The sequence below is a fragment of the Camellia sinensis genome, chromosome 7 (assembly GCF_055761805.1).
Source record: "Camellia sinensis isolate YWXY chromosome 7, ASM5576180v1, whole genome shotgun sequence".
NCBI classification, from domain to species: Eukaryota; Viridiplantae; Streptophyta; class Magnoliopsida; order Ericales; family Theaceae; genus Camellia; species Camellia sinensis.
In genome coordinates this window covers 142,078,409-142,104,772 of record NC_138967.1, presented here as the reverse complement: position 1 = coordinate 142,104,772, position 26,364 = coordinate 142,078,409, and the positions used below count along the sequence as shown (strand labels likewise).

The 26,364-nt window shown below is 36.4% G+C and overlaps 1 protein-coding gene across 1 annotated transcript; it reads left to right on the top strand.

Moving 5' to 3' along the window:
* The first annotated feature begins 8,530 nt into the window (after nt 1–8,530).
* On the top strand, nt 8,531–9,190 carry LOC145796141 (uncharacterized). The gene is made up of 2 exons (XM_082881163.1): nt 8,531–8,581; nt 8,741–9,190. Exons 1-2 carry the CDS (start codon nt 8,531–8,533, stop codon nt 9,188–9,190), a joined length of 501 nt encoding a protein of 166 aa, XP_082737289.1.
* Nucleotides 9,191–26,364: the final 17,174 nt, after the last annotated feature.

Below are 26,364 nucleotides of genomic sequence, written 5' to 3'. Positions count from 1 at the left end.
AATGGAATGCCTTAGAAAGATATACATAGTTAGCTTGTATTTATCTGTATTCTTTTTTGGGTTTTTAGTTTTTTTTTTTTTTCATTAGTACTTTAAGTTGTTCAAAAAAAAAACAAGGTTGTTAGGATTCTTTTATGTAAATTTTACTAGTCTTATTACATTTATTTGTCTTTGTGTTTTGAAGCATGTTTTAAGGTTTACATGTTTGCAAGTGTTTCTATTGTTTTTATTTTATTTTTTGCTTCACCTTTGTGAGCAAGGTTGCTTTTGGCTGGGCAACAATATTATGAATTTAGACTTAATTGCTTGAAAATTATGAATTTCACAATATATAAATTTAATTTCTACCATACAATCTCCGACTCATAAAAATCTAGGTGATTTTGTCACAGTTGGAAAAAGTTACATTTATTTTTTCAAACTTTTGGTTTTTAGTAATTTTTTTAAATTTATGTCAAATTTTTTATTTTTCAAATTAGTCTAATTTAGAACGAATTAAAAAAAAATTACAACAAAATAAATAACTCTTTTTTTTTCTGTCTTTAAATGGCTTTTTGCTTTTTGTTTGTTTTAGGCCCGTCTCATCTAGTAAAATCTAAATGTGATTTTTTTTTAAATAATAAAAAAAAAATCACTAAATAAATATATTTAGCATACATGAAGGATTTGGTTATTCCATACTCCATGTTTGTTGAAAAAGGCAGTCTTTCTGGTAGTTTTCCTTAATTTTTAAAAATTTTATTTGGTTGCCTAGCATTGTTTTTCGTTTTGTATTTTCTAATATTAATTGTTGTAGTTGGGCTATAAGAAAGTTTCTGGAAAATGCTACTTTCATATCGTTAGATTTTGATTATTGGTGTAAAACAAATCAAGTTAAACTTGTTAAAAGTGCATTCACGATCGCTTGTTATTTAAACAAATCAAACTTGAATACAATTTCAAGTACCAAAATTACTATTAGGGATGGCAATTTGAACTCGGCCCGAAAGGGACCCGACTCCCCGACCCTGATTTAAGCGGTTTTTTCTCGAAAAATATCCCCAACGAGACGGGGATGGTATTCAAAAATTAATCCCCGATCAGTTTTTGGTGGGGGACGGGGATAAGTGTCCCAGCCCCGTACCCGGCCTGGCCTGGCCTCGTCCCCGATCATCCCCGAAGCAAAATTACTATTTTACCCCTTTCTATATATATAAACCAAACAACTCTTTCTCTGAGTCTCACGGCTCTCATCTCTCTGAGTCTCACCACTAGTTCTCTCATCTCTCTCCCTCACTCACTCAGATCTCTCTCATCTCTTATCAGCACCAACATCATCCAGATCTACCACCACTACTACCATCGATCTGAACAGATCGATGAAGCCACTGATCTGAAGCCACCACCACCACCGAACCCTCTGTTGCCACCGATCTGAAGCCACGACCATAACCAGGACCGTGAAGCCACCGATCGATGTCTTGATGCTGATAAGAAGCTACCGATCTGAAGCCACCGATCGTGAAGCCATCGATTGTGAAGCCTCCATTCTCTTTTTTTTTTCTCTCTCTCTCTCTCTCTATATATATATATATATATCTGTTGTTGATTGATAAACAATTTTTTTTTCCAAGTTGTTATCTGTATTATCTGTTGTTAATGAACAATATTATATCTGTTGTGTGTGTGTGTGTGTGTGTGTGTGTGTGTGTGTGTGTTGAACAGATCTGTATACATACAGATTATTTTTTTTTCTTTTTTGTTCTTGTGTTTGTATCTGTGTTGAACAGATTTGTTAGAGATTTTTCCCCGATCCCCATTAGAAGACGGGGACGGGAGAGGTGAAGGGTTCCCCGCCGGGGATCAGGGGCAGGGCCAGAGGTTTTGTTACTGTAGGTGATCGGGGACGGGGAGGGTCATTCCCGGCCCCGTCCCGCCCTGTTGCCATTCCTAAAATCAATGAAGATGGTCCAACTTGTCTCATGTTTGAAATTAAGGTTGGACTGTCCACTCTGGCTCAGGGGCCCAATTTTGGGTCCCGTTTTGATAATCCAAGCTATTCAATGTGTAGAACCCGTCGAGTACCATATCCCTCTAAAAAATCACGTTAATCGAATATCGCTAGTTATTTGATCGGATCAGATTTTTGTCTACCGTTTATTTTTTTATCCATTTTTTTATACGAATCTTTTCCGATCAAATAGTTACCGATATCCAATCAACGTGATTTTTTAAAGGGATATAATACTCAACGATTTATATATATTAAACGATTCAGATTATCGAAATGGGACTCAAAATGGACCCATGGACCAAACTAGAAGGTCCAGTCTTGATCTCAAACATGAGGCAAGCTGGACCCAATGAAGATAACCTTCACGTTTGTACAAATTCTTTTTAATATTGCCACTTCTTTCAAAATAAAATGATTTATCAACAAAAGTTTTACACATAAAACTTGTATAAAATGATATGGCTATAATATTTTTATACACAAAGATTGAGATGAAAGACCATAAAATTATACATAATTTTTTTGGAAAATTATCCATTAGTGATCCTATCAAAAAATTGTAGGTGTTTTAAAATATATCGCTTATCTGTATTTTTTATTTTTTATTTTTAAATCTCACACTAAATTGAAATTTTCCTGAATTTTTTTTTATGAAATTTTCCACTGCAACAAATGATACTTTTGGCGACTAAATTTTTAGTTGCCAAAAGTCACACTTTAGTCGTCAAAACTTTTACTGACCAAAATGTTTGGTCGCCAGATTAGTCGTTGAATAATTGTCGGGAAAGGTAATTGGCGACCAAAAATGGTTTAGTCGCCAAAAGTCCTCCATTGGCGACAAATTTTTTAGTCGCCGAAAGCTTTCAAATAAATTTAATATTGCATTTTCAACGGCTAAAATTTTCAATTATTTAGTTACTAAAAGTTTTAGTCGCCAAAATATTTTTTTTGTTCATCTTATTTCTTTTTAGCTACTAAATGTTTTAGTCACCTAAAGTCTAATTTTCTTTTTTAGCTAAACTTTTAGTCGCCTAAAGTCTAATTTTTTTTTTTTTTTGAAGGGGGGAGGGGGGCTACTAAATATTTAGCCACCAAAATTTTTTTATTTTGTTTTTATTTTTTTTTAGCTACTAAAATGTTAGTTGCCTAAAGTTGCAAGTTTTGATAGCTACTATATATTTAGTCGTCAAAAGATTTGTTTTCATTTTAATTTTTTAAGCTATTAACTATTTAGTCGCTAAAAATATATACTTCCTTTTTAGCTATCAATTGTTTGGTCGTCAAAATCATCATTTTATGTTTTTTTAAAATTAATTTGTCCATAACTTGTATGTATTCTGTGCAACCTGTATCATGTATATAAATGAAACAATACATATATTATCAACTATTCGACAGTCTACATCAATTTCACTATCAATCATCCAAAAATGAATAATGTCTAATTCCATATAAACCAAGTATATTCCAACCTATACTAATAGTTCCATACAAAACAAAGAATCATACGAAAACCATATCCTTTGTACACAAAAAATATATTCATTACCATGCCAAATGGTTTGGCATGGTACAAATTATCATGGTAATCTGTTCCACGAAAAGCGGTAATCGATATATAGCACGCCAAAAGTATTATATATCATTTTAAAAATGATCTATATGATTAATACTAATCCACACAAAAGCTAAAGATGACAAAATAGGCTAATTATACAAAAGTGTAAATTGTCCACTATACAAAAAAAAAATGGAATATCTACAAATTCACGCCAAAAGCCATTTACCAAAAAAATATTTTTTGGCACCCATTAGTACCAGAAATGCATGTAGAACTTGATACTCTAAGGCAAAAACATTAGAGGTTATGATGAGTAAATTAAAATGTTCATCTTCTTCAGTACTTTTTCCATCATACTCTTAGACATGGTTGAAGTGTCAACTGAAAAGATCTAAATCGGTGAATATCATTCAACACACAGTGAAACAACTAATTCCAGATTTAGAGTTTTGTTTATGTACATGATGAGTGAAGAAAATTGGAGTTGACTTGAAGAATGCAAATGCCATACAGATTACAACCTTTGAGATCCCAAAACACTGATAAACTCACTCCTATGAACATCCCAAAAAACACACACTTCAACCATTACAAGTGTTCACAGTATTGGATACAAAATGCACAGATTTAAGGCCATGTTTACAGCTATAGATGTGAAGTTTAAGGCGTTTTCGCTCCCCAAACGCCATTTTTCAACTAAGTTTAAGGTATTTTCGACTCTAATTCCCAGCCTACATGTGCTAATTATGTCCCGTCTATCCCCACAGGTCCTATTTGTCATGAGGAAGCTATCGTGACATCCATATAGTGGTTCAGGAGCTGTTTTGCATTTTCGTCCCCCTGAACGCCCCTTTTTTGACTTAGTTTAAGGTGTTTTTGACTCTAACTCCCAACCTACATGTGCAGTACATGCCTTTTGTCCTAGATTTTACTCCAACAATAAAGGCAAGGCCAATGCTACATACCTGTACCAAAAATGAATGATGTGTGTTCATGCCAAAGACATAATTCATAATAAAAATTTTCTAATCCATTATGTAATTTTTTTATATGGTTGTAGAAGAAGACACACATTCTCCATAACAATATATATGTTAAACATCTTGTATATGGACTATAATTATCAATATTTGGAAATTGTTATTAGAGCACAATAAAGGACTAACAGAAATTCAATTTCATGAAAATAACAGAAAGAGTAAGCGAAACCGGATTTTACTCCAACAATAAAGGCAAGGCCAATGCTACATACATGTACCAAAGATAAATGATGTTTGTGCTCGTGCCTAAGACATGATTCATAGCATCAAAATTGAAACTTGCATGAGCTAAGCTAGGAAATATTAGTAACGAGAAATAAGTTCAAGGCTTTAAAAGTAGATGCAAGAGAAGCTAAATTGATTTAGAAGAGACTTTCTCAAGTATAAAATTGGAACTTGTTGATTCCACACAAATCATCCCATCAACAAATTTTCCTCTATCTTCATTTGACTTATCTCTAATATATGCATGTCATACAAATTGCATTTCCTTATTTATTATAGGATCTTATGACTCATGTAACATAAAAAAAATGACTACAAAGAATGCAGACATGCCCAGAGAATTCAATTTTCTTCAACAAAGAGGACTACCAATCAAATAGCTCCACAAAAAAGAACTCATAGCACAGTTGTTTTTTTTTTTAAATCTCCCTAGTAAGAGAATCTAAAGATTAACTCCACCCCAACCTACACTAATCAATATCTGATAAAAGAAATACTCCTGAGTATATACATTTTGTATCTGGTACACATATAACTGATGACTGAAAAATTAGAATGAGGGAGTGATAACATATTAAATGGCTAACTTAAAAAAAGTGCAAGTATGCCATAACAAATTCTTATTGTCAAACACCTCAACGCTTTCAAACAATGGATTAGGATTTTGAATACACACATAATCAAGGAGTAGCCATACATGCAAATACATACACAATCAATAGATTAGGGCTTTGAAACTAATGGAAAAGAAAGGAAAAAGAAGGGGAAATGTATCAAACGACTAAAATCAAACCCATATTTAAGACATTAAACCCATAGAACTTTAGAAATCAAACCACAACAACCAAACTCATTTCATAAATCAGCATGAAATTACACTAAATCAAGCATATAAAACCCTAGAGTAACAGTCAGAAAGGGGGAAATAGAGGAAGAGATAGATAGATCAGAAAGGGGGAAATAGAGAAAGAGAGAGAGAGAGAGAGAGAGAGAGAGAGAGAGAGAGAGAGAGAGAGAGAGAGAGAAAACCTATGATCTGCAACGGTGGCAATGGTGATTTGCAGCGGTGGTAGTGTGCGACTGTGACAAACCTCACCTCTGATTAATGCTAAACTATGACTGAGAATGATAAGTAACTAATTTGACTGAAATCTTGAATTGATTGTAGGAGTGTATTGTTTTAAATGCATTTCTATCTGTTTGTTATTAAATGATCTGTTCATGTTTTATATTTCGAACTACAAATTGAAGGCCTTATCGGCGGCCGAATCTTTGATTGGTATTTTATGCTAATTAGAATTTATATGATTTTATGGTAGATTTAATTAAAATCCGTTTTGGAACGATTAAATTAGATTAAATAATGTTAAATTACATTAGTTCAAGTTTATTACAATTTTGCCATTGAGTGGCCATTTCCTACAAAACTAGTTTGGGACTTAATTTATGTATTTGAGGCATCATTCCTTCAGCCATTCCCTTAGACAAACCGTGAGAGTGAGAGGAGAGTAGGAGAAAATTTATTCAACAAGAATTTTGCTTGAACTTTGGAGATTTGAAAGAAACTTGGAAGATTTGAGCTTCGACACTTAGAATTCAAGACCTAAGGTAGAGATTTCATCCTTTCATTTATACATTTGAGTTTTATCTTGCATGGTTCATGGTAAATTGGTGATCTAAGTAAGGAATTGGTTTAAAGAGTTGAATTTGAGAGTGAATTCATGCATGCACGTACATGTTCTTGGAAATTGAGGTTGTCTTTAGAAAATCCTCACATGCATGTCCATCTTCTAGTTGTAGTTCATGAATTCATCATGTTTTTGGAGGGATTGACTCATTTGATCATGTGTTAGAAGCTTTGAATTCAATTAAATACATGCATGTTAAATGTACATCTTGTTCTTGAGGTTTATTTGAAATTTGTGTTTAATTGACTTACCTTTGGGCTTTGATTTTCAAATTGATCTTCAAAACATGTTATGTTATGGGTTTAAAGTGTTTTCCCAGAAAATTGACCCAAAAGGATCGAATTTGAGGCTTTTAAAGTTGAGTTTTGTGCTTGGGGATGAATCTAGAAATTCCAAATTTTAAACCCACGCTCGAGCGTAGGACTTCACGCTCGAGCGTACACTCTGAGTCGTGCATCTCCGCTCAAGCGTGGAAAGTCACGCTCGAGCGTGAAATGCATATGCCCAGAAGTTCATGTGTTTTACAGTCCGCTCAAGCGAGAGAGTTCACACTGAAGCGAGGACCTGAGTCTCACGCTCGAGCGGAGGTCGAGCGTCTGTCGAGCGTGAATTGCATGCATCCAATACTTTTCATGAAGTTTGCAGTCCGCTCAAGCGAAGGAAGTCACGCTCGAGCGGAGCTCCTTTGTCTGCATGTCCACTCGAGCGTAGAAAGCCACGCTTGAGCAAGACCCCTGTTTTCTGAAAATTTTGAAAAGTGTTTTAAAGTGCATCCTTGCATCCTCTTTCCATCCTAGGCATTCCTAGGCCATGTTTAAGGCATCTTAATGAGGATATTGATGTAGAACCACACCGAGTCAAGATACGGACTAAGTTGTTGATTCCCAAGTGTGTAACTTAGTGTGTGTTTGTTCTGTAATTGTGTAGGGTTGGCATCCGAGGACGCTCATTAGCTGCTTTTAGCCCAGTGCTCTGTGAGTAATAATGTTTTAAAGATATGTTCAATTATGATCAACTGTTCTGCTTACTGAAACGTTATTGTTTAATGAATGAATGTTTGTCCTATTTGTAAACTGTATCCGTGGCATCCATAGCAATTTACTGTTACTGTACTGTTACTGCTACTGTCACAGAGAACTCTGTCGGTTCCCATGTTTGGAACCACTACTGTTGCTGTTATGATGGCCATCAACTCATTGTTCGGCCTGTTAAGAACTACTGTATTGTCTTGCTATGGAATGTACCACATATGACTGCTATGGTTTCTAAGTGACTGACATGACTGTTTAATTACTGAAAGGACATTCATGCTTAACCTCTTTACACAACTATTATTCATTGGGCTTTAGCTCACTGTTTATATATATGTGTAGGTGTCTAGGCACCGGACCGAAGCTAGGAGCGTCAGGCTAAGCTCCCGTTTTGTCAAAGCCAACCATTGTGCCTCACCTCGAGGTTCCGAGTGCGTCAAGCCGAGGCTGTTTTGGGGTGTTTTAGATTCCTCTTTTTGCCTCTGTTCTGTAATAAATGTTAAGACTTGACTGTACAGTTGGTTAGGGATTTGGTCCCTGACATGGATGTTTGTGTATATGTCGCATGTATATATATGTTTTGTTTATGAATGTGGTTTGTTTATAAAAGTCTTTTCGCATTCAGACTGCCACAGCTCATTGGACATCTTTTATTTACTGTTTTGACTTCCGCCAGCCCTCTTTACTCTGTATTACTGTCTTTACTGTTAAGCAGGCCTTTGGTAATCACGGATTACTGACCGGTTGCGATGCTAAACCCATAGGGACGGGTTTGGAATGTGGACAGAGTGGTATCAAAGCGATATCAAACCACGAGTTATACCGCACACACGTGTTCAAATGAGCTATAGGATGTCCTAGAAAAGTGAATAGGGCATTACATGAGCATTGAAAAAATGTGTGTGGCCATGACATGAATATATGTGCTAATGTGCTAATGTGTTTAAGTAAGCAATTCTTATGTTCATTATTACTATATTGCATATAGTGAAATGGACAATGCAAGGAATGCCGATGAAACGGAATCATCTGATGCCAGAATGGCAAGATTAGAAAGAACAGTTAAACTGTTGACTGAGGCCTTGAGGCTACAATAGAACCAACAGCCCCCATCTCCTCCAGTTCAACCCGAGCAGAATGTTAATGATGATATAATTGCTCTGACACAGAAGTTTAGTAAAATGAAACCACCATCTTTTCAGGGAGGCCTTGAACCATTAAAGGCCGAAACATGGGTTCTAGAAACAGAGAAATTATTTGAAGTGTTTCCGTGTTTCAAAGCACACAAGATATTGCTGGCTACCTTTACTTTACAAGAAGAGACCAGAAGGTGGTGGATGCTTGTTCATGACACCAATACTGCTTTGACTTGGGCTCAATTTAAAGAAGCCTTCATTGAAAAATACTTTTCTCGGTGTGTCACGGATCGCAAAGTGACTGAGTTTGAACAGTTGAAACAAGGTACTACGTTAGTGGTAGAGTATGAATCAAAGTTTACTGAACTCGCCAAATACGCGCCACACATGGTGGATACTGATCACAAAAAGGCCAAGAAGTTTGAAGGCGACCTTAATGTAGAGATACTTGACAGAATCAATGTATTGAAGTTGCTGAAATATGTGGATGTTCTTGACCGGCCGATAATAGCTTAATCGAACATCAAGGCATTAAAACAGACCGAAACACTAGCAACTGAATGGCGTGGTAAGAGACGGGGTTTTAAGTTTAAGAAAGGCCAAAATAACTCATCGAATAAGAAGCAAAATACAGGGTCAACGACCAGTTCTAGTCAGGGAAATGGTTCCATACCACCCTGCTCCAAATGTGGGAAAAGGCATAAAGGGGTTTGTTATAAAATTTCTGGTGCTTGTTACAGGTGTGGCAAAGTAGGCCACATGGTTAAAGATTGCCCTTCCACATCTCAAGGCAATAGTAAAGCTGCAGCTAGCGCCGCAGCATCAACTGTTCCACCGAAACCCAACCCCAAAGTTACCAAAAATGAGCCTCTAAGGCAAGGCCGGGTATTTGCACTCGTACCGGGAGATATGCAGAATACCGAGACAGTTGTGTCAGGTACACTCTCAATTTGTGCTCAAAAGGCGTATATTCTAATTGATTCGGGGTCTACACATTCATATGTCTCGTATACTTTTTCGCGAAAACTAAATAGACCACTAGAACCCATGAATTATTTGTTAGTTGTATCTTCACCTATTGGGGGATCCATGATTTGTGCTTATATGTACCTTGCATGTGAAATTATTGTTGGGGATGTGCATTTGTATATTGATTTACTGCCATTGAACATTGACCATTTTGATGTAATTTTGGGAATGGACTGGTTAACAAAATATCATGCTGTAGACGTCCCCCGAACGCCCCGGGGAGGAACGAGTCCCCCCCCCCCCGTTCCATTCGATAGTGGGCTCACTACAGCTCAGGACTCTAAAATTGTCACGGTTCTAAGTCTGAACCAAAGAGTCCAAATCCGGCAAATCGTTTTGAGAAAACAGATTTTGAAGGAAGTGCCAAACATGGACTGCTTTGCCAGATACAGAGTCGCCACCTAAATATTTTATTTTGGGAAATTTAGGAAACCCTGACTCGTTTGCCTAAGGCCACGTGTCCGTCATCACCAAAGTTGCCTCGGCTCGGAAACTTGGGTACGATTGGGGAAGGTCACTTCGTGAGCACCCCCGCTCGCCCGATCAAAGATCGGCCTCTACTAACCATGATATCAAGTTTTGAAAACATTGTGTGTTCTTATTCCGGTTATTAGCCTAGATTTACTATGTGATGCGCACAGCATACAAGTATAGACTGGATCGTCTGAATCGGAACAAAACATTTCATGTTTGTTTGTTTGAAAATGGTTTGATGGTGCTACTCGCAAGTAGGCTAAGACGTGGATTTGCCACCCTCGGGTGGGCTTAGAAAAGATGGTTTTGCCACTATCTAGTGGGCTTAAAACTCACAGTCAATGATTTGTTCCAATCCAAATAACCCAACTTTCACCCACAGGCATTCAGGCAGTTATATCATATAAGCAAATAGCCTCATGGTAAGCATGCTATCATGGCAGTCACTCACACACATGCAAGGATGCTAAAGCATAAAACTTACCGAGTACTCCAAGCCAAAACAGAAACTAATTAGAAATCCATACATGATCCTAATTATACAGAAATGCCTAATGCAACACATGCAAAAATGCAACTATAGCAGGCTCGGCTATTCTAAACATGGCATATGAAATGCTACAACTAACATGTATTCAACTTGGAATTGAAAGTACAATGCAGTTAGTATGATGCGCCGAGCCCGGTGCATGCAAAACAGATGAATGAATGCAAATATGCTATCATACTGTATGCTAATTGAAACATGCCCTAATCTAACCATCATAAGCGGGTAAATAAAAAGGAGAAAGACGTGGGGTTGGAAGACATACATCACACACACGCACACTTATTACAACATTGCCCTCGCGTAGAGGGTCCGAATAAATAATATACAGTCTCGAATGAATAAATAGTACAGTCCCGAATAAATACAAAAATCCTAATTAATTTACAAATTAATCTAAGAAAGCTATAAACATGGCATGCAAGTCAGGAACTGCCTCGACTCTGATGAATGATGTATGTTTGGGCTGTCTTGCGCAGAAATCCACTAGGATGCCCCAATTAGCCTCTGTTTTACAATTATTCTTGGAAAGTGCGCCAAGCTCCGGAAGGTTGCTAATTCTTGATTTGCTGCAACAAAGAGCAGGAAAGGGGCATAACAATGTATTTTCACAAATGTATGCATGCCTCGATCCTCGTGCCACCAATCACGCATATCGATGCATGATGGCCGAGGAGTCGATTTGCACGACTCAATATGGAATGGATGCACATGAAAACTCAACTAAAACCTAACTCCATCATGGATAATCCGGAGTGTCGGTGACTGGGAATTGAGACACGTTCTGTCACTCGAAGTACGAAACGTCCCTCGTTTCCCGTGCTCAGGCTAACTCCTATCCCAAGCACAATGCAATATGCATGATATGCATGAATGCAACTAATATACAACCTAACATACAACATGCTATGAAATGGCATACATGATGCACGAGATAACATGGCATACGTAATGCGCTAACATACAACCTAGCATACACAACGCTATGGAATGAAATGGCATACACAATGCGATAATGGACTTACACTAACACAAGTGGACCTCAGCCACACTCACATAAGAGGCCATTAGATGAAAATGAGACAACTCGAGATGCGCGCACGCATGCACGTAAACCGAGGACCGACCCTAAGGCACCAAATGCCACTCTAACAAGACATGGCAAGGCATGGAAGATGGCATGCAAACATGCAAATTTCAGCGCTAAAATATGACCCAAAACAGCCCCGAATCATGGAAACATGGCACCCGATGCATGGAATGGGACCCGAAATGCAAAATTAGGCATGCGCAATGGCCTATAGCTATACAAAACATGCACTATTTGATCATGAAATGTGAAGACAGATTCAAGACAGCCCCCAAAAAAGCATGTTTATAGTTTTAAGCAAGGCCAAACAATGAACACAAATGGGGCTAAGCTAGCATGCGAAAATGGCCCTAAATGTGAGATAAAGAAGCAAGTCACAGCTGCTGACCCCAAACAGAGAAGGGCCCTTCTACAATGTCGAAGAGGGGCCCAAAATATGACCTTTCACAGTTTATGATCAAACCCAAAACAGTGCACAAGCATGCTCAAAATACTATGCAAAACAAGGCCAAAAAGAGAGCTATAACACAAAGTACAAAAAGGATGCCTCAAACAGTAAAAGACCCTTAATGAAACATGAAGAGGGGGTCAAAATAAGGTTATTTATAGTTCGGACCAGAACCCAAAAACAGAAGCATAAGAGGCTAACAAATCATGCAAAAATGGAGCCAAAAGAGAGATATAAAGGCAAGTGGTGAATGGAAGCCTCAAACAGTGATGAGCCCTTCAACAATGTTGAATAAGGGCTCGAAATAAGCTACTTTACAGTTTATGACATGCCTCAAAACAATTTATACATAGGCCAAAAATACTACACAAGAAAATGGCATACAAGGGAGCTAATGAAGCAAGTGCAACAAGGAGGCCTCAAACAGGGAGAGACCCTTAAACAAACATGAAAAATACCTCAAAATAATGCTATCTCCAGTTAGGGTCGGAGTCCAAAACAGCAAGCAAGTATGGCTTATAAATAAATCAAGAAAAGGCTAGAAAAGGGAAAAAGGAAGCTCACCCTTGAAGACTATGCCTTTGACAACTTTTGGACCAAAATGCAGCACCCCTAGGCTCTGAAAAACAACCTCCAGCTACTGGAATGGAGGATGGAAGGGTGGGGGTATGGGTTGGTGAAGAAATGGGTGTAGGACTTAAAGGTTTGGAGGGTTGAAGTGTAGAGAGAGGGAGATGCAATGCAAGGGGTTTAAGGCAAATTTTTGTAACCCTAAATATGCAGCTGGAGGGCCTGTTATATAGGCAAAAGAGGGGGGAAAAAGGAGGGAAAAAATGGAGGGAAATGAAGCCAAGTTTTCTTCCAAAAGTTGGCCCCCTCGAATACAGAATCTGGGGGGAAAATGAGGGTGTATCTGCACTGTACTTGATGCAAGGATTCTGGCCGGCCAGTTATCTAGGGTTTAGGTGGCCGGCCGGCTACCTCCCATGGCCGGTCGGCTAGGGGTCAAAAGGGTCAAGAAGCATTAGTGGCCGGCTACCTCCCATGGCCGGTCGGCTAGGGGTCAAAAGGGTCAAGAAGCATTAGTGGCCGGCCACCCCAAAAAGAGAGCCTCTGATGTGTGCACAACACAACCAAGTGGTTAAAAATTGGAGACAATGAACCAGGAGAGAGAACAACCCAATTTTCAAAGGGGTTCAAAAGGTCCAAAAGCAATTACTGGTCGGCCACCAAATATTGGTGGCCTCCCAGATATGTACATCACAAATATGGGGTTTAGGGTGCAAGAAAAGGGCCCAAGGGTGGTCAACATTGGCTTTCAAGTGAGAAAAACGGGCGACGGAGGGCGATGAGGAAATATAACTGGTTGCCGAAACAATTACTGGCCTCCCACCCTTCTACGACCTCCTAGTGATGAAAATAAGGTCCCTGCCAAAAATGAACTCAAACCGATCCAAAATGAAGGTTCGGGGGCCGAAACGCGCAGCTTGGGGCCCCAAAAACTGACTGTTAGGCACCGGAAGTGGTGTTCAACCACGAAGTTGGTCTCTCGGACCACAGTGTCCCTTGAAAGGGAGTAAATGAGATGCATGCCAAAAACTGGAGCAAACGGAGGTGGTTAAGCGGTCCCGAACCGAGGCACACGGCCAACAGCTCCGAAAAATCGGAAACCGGACTCCAAACAGGCAAAATGGCCTATGACCACGAAACATAGCCTACGGCCACTGAGAGATGATCTACGAGACCTCTCCCTCCCTTCGGGAAGAGAAATAGAGAAAACCGAGCCTGGTTCGCAAATCGAGGCAAGATATGAAAGAGTGCGGAAGTCCGGAGGCAAGGCTCGCAGCCGAGACTCTGAAACTTCTGAACGAGCACAATATGCAACATCACCGAGCGCTCAATCGGTGACATCTGAGTCTTAAGGTCGGTCAAAAATGGGGTGTCTACACATGCTACCATAGACTGTGTAACAAAACAAGTTGTTTTCCGTCCACCTGGATTGCCTGAATTTGTATTTAACGGAGTTGGTGTAGTGCCTGCCCCATATCTGATTTTGTCTATGAAAGCTTTTAAACTGATTAAGAAGGGATGTAAAGGGTATCTATGTTGTATATTGACTGCACCTACTGATGCTAAAGCTAATGTGGATAGTATTCCCATAGTCAGAGAATTCCTAGGTGTTTTTCCAGATGATTTGCCAGGGGATTTGATTGACAGGGACATTGAGTTCACCATTGATGTGATTCCGGGTACACAGCCAGTTTCCAAAGCTCCGTACAGGATGGCACCTACCGAACTGAAAGAATTGAAAATTCAACTGCAAGAACTGTTGGATAAGAAGTTCATCAGGCCTAGTACTTCGCCATGGGGCGCTCCAGTTTTTTTTGTGAAAAAGAAAGACAGCTTAGTAAGACTCTGCATTGACTACCATGAACTAAACAAGGTAATAGTGAAAAACAAATATCCATTGCCTCGAATTGATGATTTGTTTGACCAGTTACAGGGTGCCCAAGTCTTCTTTAAAATTGACCTTAGATCCGGATACCACCAGTTGAAAGTCAAACCAGAGGACATTGAAAAGACTGCCTTTCGAACGAGGTTTGGACATTACGAATTCCTTGTTATGCCTTTCGGAGTTACTAATGCACCTGCTGCATTTATGGACCTTATGAATAGAATTTTCAAACCATTCCTCGATGAATTTGTAGTTGTTTTCATAGATGACATTTTGATTTATTCCAAAAGTGAAGAAGAACATGAACATCATTTGAGAATTGCCTTACAGACCTTAAGAGAACAGAAACTGTATGCAAAACTAACAAAGTGTGAATTTTGGCTAGACAATGTAATGTTTTTGGGACATGTGATCAGTAAGGATGGCATTTCAGTTGACCCACAGAAGATTGAAGCAGTAGTGAATTGGCCAAGACTGTCTAATGTTACTGAAGTTCGAAGTTTCTTAGGCTTAGCCGGATACTACAGAAGATTTGTGATGGACTTCTCCAAAATTGCCCTGTCGTTGACTTAGTTGACTCAAAAAGGGATATCATATGACTGGACTGACCAGAGAGAATCAGCTTTTCAAGAGTTAAAGACTCGACTTGTGAATGCACCGATTCTTACCCTACCCTCAGGTACGGATGGATTTACCATATTTAGTGATGCTTCTTATAAGGGTTTGGGATGTGTCTTAATGCAGAATGGTAAAGTTGTTGCATATGCTTCCCGCCAACTGAGACCGCATGAGAAAAATTATCCGACCCACGACTTGGAACTGGCTGCAGTAGTGTTTGCATTGAAAATTTGGAGTCACTATCTTTATGGGGCAACGTGTGAGGTGTACACAGACCACAAGAGTTTGAAATACTTCTTCACATAGAAAGAACTGAACATGAGACAACAGAGATGGTTAGAACTGATAAAAGACTACAACTTGCAAATTTTGTACCATCTAGGGAAAGCTAACACCGTTGCTGATGCACTCAGCCGGAAGTCAATTGGGAATTTAGCCTGTTTACTCATTGGACAGAAAGAACTGCTATGTGACCTTGAAAAATTTAAAGTTGAAATTGTTTTGCGTGAACAAGGTGGAACCTTAGCCGCTATTTCTGCTCAACCGGCACTGATTGAGGAGATTAAAGAGAAACAGGAACATGATAACTTTTTGAAAAAGGTCATTGATGAAGGGGAGTCCAAACCGAGACCGGACTTTAAATTTGAGAACAATGTGTTGAAATTCCAGGGAAGGTTGTGTGTACCGGATGATTCTAAACTGAAAAGGCGAATTCTGCAAGAGGGCCACAATTCGAAACTGTCTATCCATCCAGCAAATACGAAAATGTACCAAGAGTTGAAACTGAATTTCTGGTGGCCGGGAATGAAGAAAGAGATTGTTGACTTTGTGTCGAAATGTCTTCATTGCTAACAAGTTAAAGCTGAACATCAACGACCCGCAGGCTTACTGCAATCCTTACCAATACCGGAGTAGAAATGGGAATATATCATCTGCTCACTTCTTACATATCAAAACAATCTATAATGCAGACAAATTGGCTATAATTTACATTGATGAGATTGTTAGATTGCATGGAGTGCCTGTATCTATTGTTTCTGACAGGGACTTGAAGTTTACATCGAGATTTTGGCAAAGTCTGCAAACGACATTGGGTACTGAATTGAGACTGAGTAGTGCATACCATCCTCAGACAGATGGCCAGTGAAAGAACCATTCAGACTCTGGAAGACTTACTACTGATGTGTGTTCTTGATTTCCAGGGAAATTGGGAAAGTCATCTACCTTTAGCTGAATTTGCCTACAACAACAGCTTTCACTCGAGTAATGGTATGGCGCCTTTCGAGGCTTTATATGGCAGGAAATATCTATCTCCTATCTGCTGGGCAGAAGTTGGAGATGGGCCTTTGCTTGGGCCCGAGATTGTACAGGAAACCACTGAAAAAGTGAAACTGATTCAGCAGAGATTGAAAACCGCACAAAGCCGACAGAAAAGTTATGCGGATGTCCGAAGGCGAGACAGGGAATATGAAGTAGGTGATCATGTTTTTTATTAAAGTGACACCAATGAGAGGGCAGGCTCGTTTTGGAGTTAAGGGTAAGCTAGCCCCGAGATATGTCGGACCGTATGAAATCATTGAAAAGATTAATTCGATGGCGTATCAAGTAGCGCTTCCTCCTAAAATGGAGCATATGCATAATGTCTTCCATATTTCAATGTTGAGGGATTATCTTCGGGATCCCTTCCATGTGATTGAGTCTAACCCCGTAGTGCTAAGTGATGACTACACTTATGAAGAACGGCCTATTCAGGTTGTAAACCGACGAATCAAGAAGTTGAAAAACAAAGAAATTCCGTTAGTGAAAGTGGATTGGCAAAACCACGGTGGCACTTATGCCACTTGGGAAAGGGAAGACGATATGATAAAGAGATATCCTGAATTGTTCCCACTGAATCCGATATTCTTCCAAAATGAAGGTAATTCGAGTTTGGAGGACCAAACTCTTTTTAAGGAGGGAAGACTGTGACAGCCCGCACCTCTGATTAATGCTAAACTGTGACTGAGAATGATAAGTAACTGATTTGACTGAAATCCTGAATTGATTGTAGGAGTGTATTGTTTTAAATGCATTTCTATCTGTTTGTCATTAAATGATCTATTCATGTTTTATATTTCGAACTGCAAATTGAAGGCTTTATCGGCGACTAAATTTGAAATTGATTGGTATTTTATGCTAATTAAAATTTATGTGATTTTATGGTAGATTTAATTAAAATCCGTTTTGGAACGATTAAATTAGATTAAATAATGTTAAATTACATTAGTTCAAGTTTATTACAATTTTGCCATTGAGTGGCCATTTCCTACAAAACTAGTTTAGGACTTAATTTATGTATTTGAGGCATCATTCCTTCAGCCATTCCCTTAGACAAACCGTGAGAGTGAGAGGAGAGTAGGAGAAACATTATTCAACAAGAATTTTGCTTGAACTTTGGAGATTTGAAAGAAACTTGGAAGATTTGAGCTTTTACACTTAGAATTCAAGACCTAAGGTAGAGATACCATCCTCTCATTTGTACATTTGAGTTGTATCTTGCATAGTTCATGGTAAATTGGTGATCTAAGTCAAGAATTGGTTTAAAGAGTTGAATTTGAGAGTGAATTCATGCATGCATGTACATGTTCTTGGAAATTGAGGTTGTCTTTAGAAAATCCTCACATGCATGTCCATTTTCTAGTTGTAGTTCATGAATTCATCATGTTTTTGGAGGGATTGACTCATTTGATCATGTGTTAGAAGCTTTGAATTCAATTAAATACATGCATGTTAAATGTACATCTTGTTCTTGAGGTTTATTTGAAATTTGTGTTTAATTGACTTACCTTTGGGCTTTGATTTTCAAATTGATCTTCAAAACATGTTATGTTATGGGTTTAAAGTGTTTTCCCAGAAAATTGGCCCAAAAAGATCGAATTTGAGGCTTTTAAAGTTGAGTTTTTTGCTTGGGGATAAATCTGGAAATTCCAGATTTTAGACCCACGCTCGAGCGTACACTCTGAGTCGTGCATCTCCGCTCGAGCGTGGAAAGTCACGCTCGAGCGTGAAATGCATATGCCTAGAAGTTCATGTGTTTTACAGTCCACTCGAGCGAGAGAGTTCACGCTCAAACGAGGACCTGAGTCTTACGCTCGAGCGGAGGTCGAGCGTCCGTCGAGCGTGAATTGCATGCATCCAGTACTTTTCATGAAGTTTGCAGTCCGCACGAGCGAAGGAAGTCACGCTCGAGCGGAGCTTCTTTGTCTACATGTCTGTTTAAGTGTAGAAAACCACGCTCAAGCGAGACCTCTGTTTTCTGAAAATTTTGAAAAGTGTTTTAAAGTGCATCCTTGCATCCTCTTTCCATCCTAGGCATTCCTAGGCCATGTTTAAGGCATCTTAATGAGGATATTAATGTAGAACCACACCGAATCAAGACAGGGACTAAGTTGTTGATTCCCAAGTGTGTAACTTAGTATGTGTTCGTTCTGTAACTGTGTAGGGTTGGCATCCGAGGACGCTCATTAGATGTTTTTAGCCCAGTGATCTGTGAGTAACAATGTTGTAAAGATATGTTCAATTATGATCAACTGTTCTGCTTACTGAAACGTTATTGTTTAATGAATGAATGTTTGTCCTATTTGTAAACTGTATCCGTGGCATCCATAGCAATTTACTGTTACTGTACTGTTACTTCTACTGTCTCAAAGAACTCTTTCGGTTCCCATTTTTGGAACCACTACTGTTGCTGTTATGATAGCCATCAACTGACTGTTCGGTCTGTTAAGACCTACTGTATTGTTTTGCTATGGAATGTACCACATATGACTGCTATGGTTTCTAAGTGACTGATATGACTGTTTAATTACTGAAAGGACATTCATTCTTAACCTCTTTACACAACTGTTATTCACTGGGCTTTAGCTCATTGTTTATATATATATGTAGGTGTCCAGGCACCGGACCGAAACTAGGAGCGTCAGGCTAAGCTCCCGTTTTGTCAAAGCCAACCATTGTGCCTCACCTTGAGGTTCCGAGTGCGTCAAGCCGAGGCTGTTTTAGGGTGTTTTAGATTCCCTTTTTTGCCTCTGTTCTGTAATAAATGTTAAGACTTGACTGTACAGTTGGTTAGGGATTTGGTCCTTGACATGGATGTTTGTGTATATGTCGCATGTATATATATGTTTTGTTTATGAATGTGGTTTGTTTATAAAAGTCTTTTCGCATTCAGACTGTCACAATTTATTGGACATCTTTTATTTACTGTTTTGGCTTCCGCCAGCCCCCTTTACTCTGTATTACCGTCTTTACTGTTAAGCAGGCCTTTGGTAATCACGGATTACTGGCCGGTTGCGATGCTAAACCCCTAGGGGCGGGTTTGGGTCGTGACAGCGACGTACAGTAAACGACGGTGGTCTGAGGTGAGGTGAAGTAAGGTGAGGTTTAGTGGTGAAGGAGAATCTATGTGAGAGAGATTGTTTTGTGTAAATAGAGAACAGGCGTGCGTCAATATTAAATGATTTCCCTCTAAAATTTTCACACATTTGGCTACGAAATTGGTTTTGTCTGTAAATGGTAATGATTGGAAACTAAAGCTTTTTATAGCCAAAGCTTAATCAACGACGACTGAAATATTAGTCGCCAAAATTATTAATTTGGCGACTAACTTTCTTTTGGTCGGAAAAAATGAATATACCACGATTGATTTTTTTTTTAGTTACCAAAACTTAATATTTGCTGACAAAATTGTTTTGTTGCCAAAGAGTAACCATAAAAATATGACTGTTATTTGGTGACTAAATTTCATTTTGTTGGCAAAAAATATTATACGTTGACCAAAAATAAATTTAGTAGCCTAAAATCTACACCAACGGTGACTAATAGTTCGTTTAGTGGCCTATTATGAAATATTTAGTGTCTGAATTTTTTTTAGTCGCCAAAAAGAAGTATATCTTGACTAAAAAAATTTAGGCCTCGTTTGAGAAGTGACTATTTTAGTAGGCTTTTTGGCTATTTTAGTAGGCTATTTTAGTTTGTGTGTTTGGGAAGTTGGGTTAAATTTTTGGGTTGATTGTTATATTGAAAAATGTGTTTGAAATGATGTTTAAATTGAAATGAAAAATTTGCCCCTGACTTTATTTTTTCCAAAATTGTTGTGTAGGGGTAATATCGTAATTTAACCTGTCTGCAGCCTACACTGTTGGTGGCAGTGTAGGCTGCATTGCTGCAGCAACCGTTGCTTTTTGACTTTATTTTTTCTTTTTTATTTTTTTTTTTGAAAATCAATGATTGGTGAGGCTTTTTTGCTATTTTCCCATTTGAGGCTAAAATAGCCTCTTTCAAGGCTTTCCAAACACCTCCTTAATAACTACACCCTAAACCAACACCGACTAACACATTTTTTAGTTGCCAAAAATGTCACTTTTGTCATCAAATTTGGTCACCAAAAATATAAATTGTTGAAAACAAAATTTGTAATGTTATCACAAAATTCCCTCAATAAAGAAAATGTATTTCTATATACCGTTTGAAGATGACAAGGAAAACAGTGTGAAAAAAAATAAAATAAAATCTGGGTTAATGTCATATCGTTATAGATAGTGTTTGGGAAGTGAGTTTTTATGTAGATTTTTTTAGATGTAAGATATTATTGAAGAATTTTTTTTTTTGTTTGAGAAGGTAGTTGGGTTTTTTTTAGTTGGATGTGATATTTGTGAAAGAAAAAGTGAAATGATTATGGAGTTGGATGTGATATTTTGTTTGGATGTATTTTTTTTGGTTTTCCAAAATTTTTGTCTTTTAGTGAAAAAAATGAGAAAAAATCCAACTAAAACAAACCTGGGTTAATATCATATCGTTATAATAAAATTAAGGCTTTTGTTAACGTAACGTGTATAAGGAAGAAAATTACATAAATATGATTAGGAATATTATTTGTGTGATCCAAGTTTAATTTGAGTATGATTTCTCATACAATGATCACAAATTTTTTTATTTTTTATTTTTTGGTACTGACTGTGGTTTTGAGAATAGATTATTTTAGTATTTTTTTTTTTATAGATTTTTAGCTAAAATATGAGGTAAAAAAAAAAATCAGTGTGTTTGGTTTTAGTTTTTAAATTAAGTTTTTTGAAAACTGAGTTTTTTGGTTTTCGTGTTTTTTTTTGTTTTTAGTGAATATTTTTAAAATTTTAAACATTTTTTTTTACTTTTTTAGATGCACCTTACTTAGATGTATCTAAAAAGTAAAAAATTTGTGAAAAAATATTTTTAAAAATTAATAAATACATAAAAATATAAAAAATGTATTGAATTATCGTTTTTTTTTTGTTGTATTTTTGGTATTTAGTAAATTTTTAAAAGGTTTTTTCCAATTTTTTTTTTTACTTTTTAGGTACATTTATGTTAGATATGTCTAAAAATTACAAAAATTGTTCAAAATATTAAAAAAATTCAATAAAAACAAAAACATATGGAAAATAAGAAAGTAGAATTTTCTGAAAAGTGTTTTTTAAAAATGATAACGAAGCATAGTAGTATTTTAGATTTTTTTTTATATAATTCTTTGACTTTTTGACATTTTTAATGATTTTTTTTTGCTATTATCCAAAATTTTCAAACTTGCCCTTAGTATTTACACTTTTTTATATAGTATTATGTTGTTAGTTAAGTGTTAACGCATTGGGGGAGGTTAATTAGAAGGGAGACACTTAGGTAGCATTTGGTTTGAAACTCAAATCATGATTTGAATCAAAAAATTTCAAAGCTCATAATTAAACATATAATTTAAAATTTAATTTAAAATCTCTTTTCAAAATTCTATCTTTTAATAAAATTTAATTTTTTAATTTTGTTCTTTAAAATTATTTTTTATTTTTATTTTTGAACAAAATTATTATTTTTTTCTTAAAAAATATATACATTTTTTTAAGTATTGGCCAAATAATTTGTTATGATTTAGATATATATGGGCGATTCAAAATTTTTTAAAATATACAAAAAAAAAATTAAAATTAAAATTTTAAAAAATAAAGGTTTAAAAAATAAAATAAAAATATTTAAAATAAAACGTAATTTTTAAAATTTTAAATATTTTAAAAAAATATTTAAAATATACAAAAAAAATACAGAGCACAAATGTACTAAATACAATGCACATTAAAAAAATATTTACAATAAAAAATATTTACCCTAAAAAAATAAAATTAAGAATTTTTTTAAATATTTAAAAAAAATAAATCCAAAAATTTTTGAAATACAACTCAAAACTCAAAAACTCGAAACTCAAAATATAATTCAAAATTCTTTTTAAAATTTAAAACTCTTTTTAATTTTTTTTTTCAAAAAACTCATTTCATGACCTCTACGTCACCTTGTGTTGTAGGCCTTGGGTTGTGTGTGTAGAGGCAATATGTCTTTTGTCAACCCAACATCATTTAAACAAGAGTGCTCCTAAATGCCCCACCATATTTCTTAGGACACTCAACTTTTTTGGACTCCCACATATCAGAATTGATTCCTACCTTTTCTTCTTTGAACACCTACTACAATGTCAATCATACCCCTCTTTGTTGGAATCCCACCTATCACTTCTCCACATCTAGCGAGCCATTTCCCCCCGACATCCCATCTCCAGCAAGTCTTTTCCCTGCCATCCCCACATCTAGCCACCTCTGATTGCCTTAGCCACCATCTTCCGATCATTACCCTAGCCCCCAAGCCCTTTCCCATCCCTTCTCAATTCTTTTCCATCCCTCCATTGTTGTCCCCATCTCTCCTCCTCTTTCTTCATCTATGTTTAAAGGGCAATGGTTTCAAAGATTGCCATGGATAAGATTTCGAAGGTCACCATGTCACCATGGCTAAGGTTTCAAAGATTTCCATGGCTAGGGCGTCGTTCCGCTATACAGGACCGAACCTTTTGAATCAATTTGGCGCATCATAACCGAACAAGTAACCTTTGTTCGGCCCTAGTTCAGTATTTCCAAACATATTTCATTTGTTCGAAAATATATTTACCACCACACACTAGTGTTTTGTTCAGAGCTGGTTATTCAAACGGTGGCAATGGTGGTTATGGAGGCAAAGTAAAGGGTTGAAGTGCTCTTGGTTACCATTACAATGTGTGTGTGCGGCGCAGTAAAGAAGGTTATAGGTATCGTTGCTAAAGATGAAGGGCGGTGAAGGTGAAGAATGGTAGTGGCACTGAGAAAAGACTGAGGGAGGTTTAGAGAACAGCGGGGTGGGCGGGTCTGGGCTCTGCAGAGGGCATGAGCAGGGCCGGCCCTGACGTGAGGGCACTAAAGCTGTCGTCTCGGGCCTTTAATTTTAAACAAAATTTATAATTATTTTAATATTATTTCAATTAATTTATTTTCATGTTGTTGTATAGTATTATTTTAATTAGTGTCCGATTGATATTTAATATGAAATTTTTTACTTTTAGTTAAAAATAACTTAGCAAGTGTAAGAAGAGATTAAAATTGTTCTCATAAGTTGAATTTTATAAAATTTATTTCTATTAAATAAAATTATTCATAGAATGTATGATTTTAATTCAATTGCATTTTTCTAATTAAAAAAATTGTACCTTATTACTATATATTTTTTATTAGATTGACTCTAAAACAGGTAACAAAAAAATACATATCTTAAATGAAAAAAAGAGGTTAGCCTTAATTATTATTTTACATATTTTTTTATTCAGTTGGATAGAGTTAAATAAAAGATTAAAAAAATATCATGGCATCTCTTAGTGAACATTAAAATATATAACTAATAATTCATGTTATTGAGTCGTGTCATACTTAGATTTATATTGAAAAATAGTCAACCCTAACTTATTAATTTTATATATTACTTGAATTGTGTCGAAAATTCTCATCCTTACCCCCAATTAATTTTAGTTCTTATAGTATTGGTAAGCTAAAAAATAAAGATTGAATTCAACTAATTGAAGTTCAATTATTATATATATATATATATATATATATATATATATATTTGTTATCTAAATTTTGTTAAATTGTAATGCAATAGAAATGAATTTTTATCTTTTTTATTTTATCCAAACAATTTTTTTTAAGGTAATGATACATGAAAGGCTTAATTTAAAAAATTCGCCTTAAGCCCCTCAGGGCTGGCCCTGGGCATGAGACTACTAACGATTATGGTGCTGGACGAAGCTGCGTTGCTGGCCGGAGTATGGGTGGGGATGAGATTAGGGGTAGGGTTTGTGAGCATAGGAAAGGGAACTAAATTGGAAATTAATGTTAGGACAAATTTTAATAAAAAAAAATATGAAAAGGTAGGGGCTCAAAGAAAAAAGTAGGCGTATTTAGTAGCACTCTTTAAACATAGGGTATGAGTCCCCTCTGTACTCTTATCCTCGATATTTTTCCATACGTTATTTTTTTGGGTTCTATTTTAGGTCGATAATGATAATTTAAATCGTTCATCTTATAAATCTCATAATGAAGACTGTCTATACAACAAATTAACCTCATCAGATATCGATGAATACATAAACAAATAACTTTTTATTTTATAGAATAGAAGGTTTAAATTTAAACTCACAATTATTATCCATTTTGAGAAAAAACAAGATGCAATTTATTCATATATCTAGTGATATCTTATGAAGTTAATTTTTTGCATAACTCATCTAAATTGTTGAGATTACAATATAAACGATTTAGATTATCTATATGGGTTTAGAATAAAACCCAAAAAATAAAGTACGAAAAAAATATAAAGGATAAGAGTATGGATAAGAGTCATTCCCTTAAAGATATTCTCTAATACACAAAAACCCAAAAACATATATATATATATATATATATATCCATCTTTTTAAACAAAAAAATTAATATAACCTATTAAAATAATTAATAATAAAAAAATTAATCAAAATAATCTATTCTCAAGCCAACCATGAGTGGGGGAATTCACATGATTCAGAAGAGGACTGTTTGGAGGAGTTGAAGATGCTCCCCGGGATTGCACAAGGAGATCCATTGTATTTGTTTGGCACGGAACTAATCAAGAATCCCTTCATAGGGTCTCCAGCAAGGGAGGTGTTTGTAGAGCTGCCTAATGATGAACTTCGGGTAGCCTAGATCAAGATGAACAAGAGAATGATTTATGGCCAAACATTGCCGTATCCCTTATGTCTGTTAATCACTACAACAAAAACATATTTTAGTGGCACTATACTAGTGGCATATTTTTAGAAAATGCCACAAAAAATGACATTTAGTGGCACGTTTTTTAAAAATGCCACAAAACGACAAACATAAAAGGCTCTAGTGACATTTCAATGAACAAGTGTCACAAAACTATAACAAAAACATACTTTAGTGGCACTACGCTAGTGGCATATTTTTAGAAAATGCCCCAAAAAATGATATTTAGTAGCACGTTTTTGAAAAATGCCACAAAACGACAAATATAAAAGGCTCTAGTGACATTTCAATGAACAAATGTCACAAAACTACAACAAAAACATACTTTAGTAGCACTACACTAGTGGCAGTAAATGATTAAGAATAAATGAATTAAACTCAATATACACTACAGGAAAAAGCATATTCGGCGACTAAATTTCCTAAGCAAAAAAATTTGGTCGCTAAAAGTATAGCTTTCAGTGACCAAAACAGCATTAGTTGCCAAAAGTAAAATTTTTTGGCGACTAAACAATTTTAGTAGCCAAAAGTCTACAATTGGTGACTAAAACTAAGTTTGGTTGCTGATTATATGGGTTTTAGTGACTAAAAAATTTTTAGTAGCCCAAAGTAAAGCTTTTTGGCGACTAAAAAAATTTAGTAGCCAAAAGTCTACAATTGGCGACTAAAAATAAGTTTGGTCGCTATTATATGGGTTTTACCGACTAAAAAAATTTTAGTAGCCAAAAGTTTACAATTGGCGACTAAAAAATAAGTTTAGTCGCCAGAAGTGGTCATTTTTAGCGCGAGAGAACTAAAATCCTGAGGCGGGAATAAAATTTTTTGGTGACCAAAATTTTGGTAGCTGAAAGTGCATCTTCGGCGAC